Source organism: Penaeus chinensis, chromosome 3, assembly GCF_019202785.1.
Source record: "Penaeus chinensis breed Huanghai No. 1 chromosome 3, ASM1920278v2, whole genome shotgun sequence".
Classification (NCBI taxonomy): domain Eukaryota; kingdom Metazoa; phylum Arthropoda; class Malacostraca; order Decapoda; family Penaeidae; genus Penaeus; species Penaeus chinensis.
The window spans coordinates 24,512,558-24,520,057 of record NC_061821.1 but is presented as its reverse complement, the minus strand read 5'-3'; the positions used below and the strand labels follow the sequence as shown (position 1 = coordinate 24,520,057).

The following is a 7,500-nucleotide window of genomic DNA, read 5'->3' as shown; positions in this document are numbered from 1 at the left end:
ATTTTATGGACACTAGATGATTCATATGTTATGCAATATATATTGCATTTGATCACTCATAGGTTAAGATAAAGATATTTTGAAATAATGATTGCTTATAAGAGAAATATGGTGGGCACTTGTACTTGACGGTTCTGTTTTTGGCCATCTGCAGGAGCAAAATGTGCGGCCAGAGCACATGGCTGTGGACAAGCCGTCAGATAAATTCTTAGCCTTCTTACGCAAGCATTATGGCCTCAGTAGGACAATTCCACAGATTAACAACTTTGTAATCTTTGATTCTTTCTTCCAAGATCGCCCCAGTAAGTGTTTGCTTTTGAAGGATCCTCCTCCTATATTTTTGTTCTTAATTTTTTTGTTTTTTTGTATTTCTCTCTTATGTTATTAAAGAGTTGAAATAGAATATTTATATTATTCTCATGAATTAACTACTAATCACTTTAAAAAGAGTAATCAGATATATTAATTTTCTAACCTGTAGCAAGATATTGAATTGACTCCAACTTCACATTTAATAGTAACAACAGACGAAGCCGCCATGACTGTGGTGAGCCGCAGTCCACGCACGGCTTCCCCCGAGCGCAACCAGTCTCCCAGCGGCTCCAGGCGGTCCTCCACCTCAAGCTACTCCCACTCAGCTGGTCGGCCATCAAACCCATCAAGGCAGGCCAATAGCATGTAGGTTTCATGACAGTATTTACGCGTGTGTGCGTGCGTGTGTGTTTGTGTTTGTGTTTGTGTATGTGTAAATATATATATATATATATATATATATATATATATATATATATATATATATATATATATAATATATATATTGTCATCTTATATAATATATATATAATTTTTTTTTTTTTTTTTTTAGATATGTATATATGTGTGTATATATAAATAGATAGATTGATAGATAGATATAGATATAGGTATATGCAGGGAGTGAGGGAATCTACATACATACATATCTATTTATATATATGCACATATATACATATCTAAAAAAGAAAAATATATATATATATATTAATATGTGTGTGTGTGTGTGTGTGTGTGTGTGTGTGTGTGTGTGTGTGTGTGTGTGATTTTGTGTATGTGTATGTGTATGTGTATATGTATAAATATATTAATATATATATATATTTTTTTTTTTTTTTTTCTTTTTTAGATATGTATATATGTGTGCATATATAAATAGATAGATTGATAGATAGATATAGATATAGGTATATGCAGGGAGTGAGTGAATCTACATACATACATATGTATGTGTGTGTGTGTGTGTGTGTGTGTGTGTGTGTGTGTATTTATGTATATGTGTGTGTATGGTGCAATGCTGTTTATTTATATTTCTTACTCTTTTATAGGATATAAAACTGTATTGTCATCTTATATAAGATGTTGTTACTTATCATGGAACCACAAATGATTACATGTCTGATGGGAATACATCCTACTTATGAGAGTTCTACCCAAGTGTATAAACTGCGAGTTGGTTTGAATTGTTCTGAAACGCACAATTTGCTTTAAAAAAAAAAAAAAAAAAAAAAAAAAAGGACTGTTTACCACTTTTTCTCATTATTCGTGTTGCTGTTTAACTTGACGAGTCGCCTCTTTATCAGGGTTGACATCCTGCATGGCCGTCCCGATCGCCACACTCCCGCAGCCAGGCTGTCTCCACGCTACCAGACCACCCTGGAGGTAAGTTGGAGTTGTTTGGCCCATGATCTGTTCATTGACTTTTTTCTTTCTTGTTTCATTTCTTAGTTTCAGTTGATATATTAGAGTAGTAATAGTTTCATGTCTGTAGTTGTGACCCTGCTAAATCTAGTGTACTTTTCCCTTGTTTGTGTTTAGATTGATATCTCTTAGTCAGGTAAAAGAGAAAGAGTTTAATTTCCATTCTTTGTTGTATTTTGAAGTCACTGATTTTGCAATACAATAGTTAAATGTATGCTATCATATGTTCATGGTGATAATGAATGTAGGTATTTATTTTCTACTGCTGCATGTTTCTATCTGTTGCCACAAGGAAGAGCATATTAATACAGTGCATGACTATCACATTTTTGCAATGTAATCTGCAACAACTGACTATTGCTGCTTTAAAGAATGGTAATAGGATCAGGGTATATTCTATTTTAATGATGTCTGTTTTATATAAACTCCATTTTTTACTCTGTAACAGACTAATTTTTCATGCCCAGTTTTACTAATATATGTTTTTAGAGAGAGAGACATTGAAAAATGGTACTCCTACAGAGGCCCTTTTACTTTGATTGTCATAGGTTTAGGAAAGTTGGAAGTTGGCAAATATTGAAGAAAGGTAGAGATCCTTCCCACTTCAGCTTTCAACTTCCACTTACTTTTTTCTCTTTTTATTTTTCAATTTGAGATATTGGAATCCCCTGTTGCTTAGCACTTGATTTTCAGAGAGTATACAGGTTTTTAAGCCTACTTTGTACAGAAGGATATAAAAGGGATAATTTGAATATTGGAATGTCTAGATGTAGAAGAATGCGTTCATAGGGAATGATAGTGGTTTATTTATATATACTGGAATATGAGTGAAATAAAGTAGAAATAGAGAGGTAGTCCTTTGGGTGTTAAATATGAAAGGGTATATTTAATAAAATTTGTTTAGGATATTAAAAAATGTAAAAAGCGGGGACAGAAGTCAATGTTCATATTGTGTGCAATGATTTTTCACATTGTATATGTGTTTGCAAATTCAGGTCAGCAGAAGGTGGATACAGTTTTTTTTTTTTACTGAATTTCTTATTCATCTGTACTTAAACAGTAGCAACTATTGTAATTTAGTGTTATATAAATATAATTTTTTATGTTAGAGATGTTTCTAAGAGATGTTTCTTCAATGTTAAATTGTACTTGTTTCCTGAGACCCTTAGCTCTTTTGTCCTAAACATTCAGCAGCAGTCCCTAGTTGATGAATAGTCTGTGTTATTTGCTCTTCCAAAATCCCACCTGCTGAAACTTCCAGTTCCCTTCAAACTTAAAATGTATGCACTTCTTCACCTTTTTCTTCCTCCCTCACTTATGATCTTGTGTAGAACTTCCACTCTCCTTTGCAACCTTGAATAATTGTACTCAACTTCACACTCACAGTAAGCTTTCTCCTTCTCTACACTCTACCAGATTAACTCACCTGTCTTTGTAGTCTCTCTCCAGCCTCTTCTGTGAAAAGCAGTGTGTCTCCAGCAAACTGATCTGGCATTTCTGCCTTTGACACCCAACATTCCATCTAGTACATCTCATTAAACAGACAACGTAATGCACCTCATGCCTTGAATCACTCAGCCATCTCACGTAGCCTGGCACTGGCCTCACTCTCCTCATAAAGTCTCATGTCACAATCCCTCTCTTTGGCCCACTCACATGCTTCCCTTGTTTCCCTAAAAGTAATGTCTGTTCCATTTTCCAGAGGTGTTTAATTAATCTGCCCTCATGCAAGTGCCTGGTCTACATATGCCCTTTCTATGATAAACCCTCAGTATGATGAGTAACTATTTTTGTATATAGAATTTTAAGAAATGTTAAGTTAAATGTATGTATTTATATATTTATATCTGTGAGACTAGTACAAAGTTATTTTTATTCACAGATATTTAGATAAGATAAAAAGAGAGATGAATCAAAGTCAGAATTTCTTAAGAATTATTGACTTTGCTTTAATTTGTAGTAGAAGTTCTTATTTGCTGTCCCCAAGTCACACGTTGGTGACTCAAGGCACATGAAATTACATAAACTATTTGTTATATATTTTGTTTAGGTATATTAGGCAAAGTTTGGTAATACAAAGTTTGTACTTTTCCCCCCACTCTGTCACTCTTCATCTTCCTCCTATTCTCTGTCTCTCACTCTTTCGTTCTCTCACGTCCTTTCTCCCATCACAGTCAGAAGAACAGGGAAGTAAGGAAGCAGTAGGACAGGTTGGTAGGCTCCCCCTAATGTGCTTCCCTCTATGTCTGTGTTGTGCGCCCTTCCCCTCTCCCTCAGAATTGCATGTGTGTCGGCCACGCTTAGTTGGTGGCTTTATTTTGAGAAAGTATTTCCTCAGCATTAATTGGTGGATTGCAGGGAAACCAGCAAAGATTGATCCCCAGGGCTAAAAATGGTTTTGTGTTTACCTGGCCTATAGAATTTTATTTATTTTATTTATTTACTTTATTTTATTTATTTATTTTATTTATTTATTTATTTATTTTATTTCATTTTCTTGTTTATTAGTTTCATGAATCATTTTAAGTGTCTGAGAATAATTTGGAAATCATATTACTACACTCTTTTTCAATATTTATCATTAAAAAATCAAGTGTGCAATGGCACAGGTGGCATATGGGTACATACTAAAAGGCAAACATGCAAACCATTCAGATGTTTACTTGTTGTTTTACTGGAATATTTGTCTTCCAACAAAGTTTGAATTGATGTAACTTAAGAAGGAAGCACAACTTGATTATTATTCTGGGAATTCATACATACTGTAGTAAGAGAGTTGTGTTGTTAAGCTACTTTAAGTTGCTCTGTAGATAGTGTATTTTTTATATTTGAAAAAAAGTTGTCCATCATAGTGACTTAAATGTATAACATTTTGAGGGCTAGTATTTTTCTCTCTCTTTGTTGCCTTTTTCTTTGTAGAAAGAAAATTTTTTTTTTTTTTTTTTTTCTTTATTATTTCAGTGTTGTTTTTTGTTTTGTTTTTTGTATACCTTAAATGACCATGCATGCTTTGCTTATCAACATTCTTGAATGTACAAAATAAAGCATTTGGTCTCATAGAACTATTTATTTATTTTTTATTGTATTTTTTTTTATTTATTTATTTTTTTTTTTTTTGAAAAAAAAAAAAAAAAATCAAGTGTGAGTATTTTTCTTTAGTGGAGATTTCTGTCCTGCATGAATACCAACAAGTTATGGAAGCACCTCTTTCCAGGTTTGTGGTTAACAGGTTGAGTATGTGTTGTGTGTATCCCAAAGAACATGTATCCAGGGATCAGGATAGCTTGGAGGATCTGACCAAAGCATCTCAGTGATACAGTCTTGAGAAATAATGGGGATGACAGGAGGCAAAGGGGGCTATTAACTTATGTTGTTTTTTCCATTTACCATAGGATAATGTTAGGGTTCTTGAAAACACAAGTGCAGGGTTAGAATAAAAGACTCCTCTCAGCTTTGTTTTTATGTAGTCGCATGCAGAATATGTGATGCCTTTATTTAATGTCTGAGAATTTCTATATGGATATGCTTAGCTTATTCTGAGAACCTGACTGCATGCAGTCACAGATGCTTTGAAGTAGTAAGAAAAGAAGTATATTAGAGTAGACAAAAATTGTCAGTCTCATATCTATTAAATCAGTGAACTTTGGATTCTGATAACAGGTTAAACTGTGTTTTAATTTGTAGATTGAGGCAATGTTGAATATTGTTCTTGTTAGTATTGTTTTTATTGTTTTTTTTTATCATTATTATTATTATTATGAATATCATTATCATCAGTATTACTAAGAGGAAGATATCCATATTTTAATTGTTATTTGTAATATGAATCACAATTTTATTGACAATGGTTTTACTGTTGTAAGATAGTAGGGCTTTGAATACACACTGTTATATAAATGGAAAGTGAATCAGTGATGTAGTGGAATTCTAGTCTGTGATACGTCTTTTATTTCAGTAAGGAATATAAGCTTCAACTTTTTTCATGTAAATGTTAGAATACTGATTAGAATACTGAAGAGAAAAAAAAGAAAATTTCTTTCTTTTTTCATTCAGATTTTCTAAATGTAGTCCCTTGAAAAGAAAAATCTTGTAAATTAAGTCAGACAGGCATACTAAAGGCCAGGCACAGTCTCTAACCCCACCCACCTTTCTAGTGGATGCGAGGGCCGAGGTCAGGAGGCGAATCTCCGTACTCTCGCACCCCAACTTCCTACTCAGCCTCTCGCACCCCCTCTAACACTGGGTCTCCTCTGCGTACCCCATGGGGCGGCTCTCCCCCCCGTTCACACCCTCATACTCCCCCTACCACTTCACAGCCTGGCAGCCGCAAGGACAGTGCGGACATGGTGGACGGGCACAGGTGAGCATGGAGTGGATTTTTTTTTTTTTTTTTTCTTCTTCTTCTTCTTCTCCGTAATGATATGTTATGTTTTATTTTATGAGATATATTGAATTATATTTGGGCAATAGGTATTGTGCAAATTACGTGTTTATTGATTAAGCATTGCTGCTGCTGCTGCTGTTTTTTACTAAGGGAAAGAGATGTGATATAGAGTATGCACATGAATACTTCAGTCTGCTATGTATATGTTTTTGATAATAACACCAGTAATGTATAACAATACATCAATATTTACTGTTATCATTTTGTTTCTTCCCTTATTACCAACTTATTTATTAATATTCCTTAATAACCCCAGAAGCATGGAGGGGTCCATTGCTCCCACACCGGCCACGTCCCCTGAGCGTGGTGGCTCCCCCTCCAAGGCTTCGCACGATGACCAGGAGGATGAGGGCAGCGTGATCAACCAGCAGCCATCCGTGGAAGAGGATGGCATTGTCGAGAAAGTGGATCAGATGGCATTATCAGAAGCTCCAGACCAGTCTCCAGGTACGTCAGGAAGGAGTGTTTGATGGATGTGACCTTGGTGTATGTGAATTCACAAATATCGTGTTTAGGGAGATTTTTTTTTTTTTTTAGCGGAACTGTTAAAGAAGTTACTGTTGTTTACATTTGGTCCTTTATTCTCTTGTACAAAATAGAAACCTTCCATAGTAGCAAAGAGGAATTTCTCTGGCTATTTACCCAAGCCTTCCAGCACTTAGGTCTTATAGTTCAAAGCATTTAAGAGAATCATAGTAGATAGGTGGTATCATCTAATTTTCAAACTGGATGTATTCAATACACAAAGTGAATGTTTGTGTAATGACAGATATGTCAGATTTTAAATACTTGAGAATGATATTGTGCAACAGTTCATATTAAGGTTACCTATGAAGTCAGGAATGTTGACCAAGACCTCGAGTTCTCCTGTTTGACTCCGCAGTTTGTATATATTCTAATTTCTTTAAAACTTGTAATAGACATCTTGAGGTGATATGTGATAATTTTGTTTTTTACTGTCTGATGAGTTTAAAATGTCACATTCTTATTTCATTTTTGTTGTGGCAATGTTTCATTTTATGCTATAGAAACTCAATTTAATTCTTAAGAAAGTGTGGTATGTAATCAGTACAGGAGAAATATCCTCTATGAAGGTATGAAATGCTAGAGCATATGAAAGCTTTTGACTGAACAGTGTTGCTTAGGCTGGGTCAGTGTACGGATGGTTTGTATTTTGCCTAAAGAGTAAACTGCAGAGGTTGAGATTGGCATGATCTGATAACAGAATGTGAGTGACTGTTAACGAGTTTCAATGGTCAGTGATTATGACTTCGTATTAATGTGTTCTTGCCTGAGTAGATTGACGTGAGATGATAAGTTGA

General features: G+C 34.5%; 1 protein-coding gene across 4 annotated transcripts in view; it reads left to right on the top strand.

The window, feature by feature from the left end:
• The window catches only part of LOC125039015 (alpha-tubulin N-acetyltransferase-like), a 30,841-nt gene that overhangs the window by 11,705 nt on the left and 11,636 nt on the right, over window positions 1-7,500 (top strand). For 2 of the 4 annotated variants that reach the window (XM_047632748.1, XM_047632737.1), the window contains exons 4-9: window positions 155-302; window positions 519-678; window positions 1,617-1,695; window positions 3,909-3,944; window positions 5,889-6,094; window positions 6,435-6,625. In XM_047632748.1, the coding sequence (XP_047488704.1) occupies window positions 155-302; window positions 519-678; window positions 1,617-1,695; window positions 3,909-3,944; window positions 5,889-6,094; window positions 6,435-6,625 (820 nt within the window). The remainder of the gene's footprint in view (window positions 1-154; window positions 303-518; window positions 679-1,616; window positions 1,696-3,908; window positions 3,945-5,888; window positions 6,095-6,434; window positions 6,626-7,500) is intronic. The other 2 variants (XM_047632756.1, XM_047632744.1) reach the window with 2 other exon arrangements.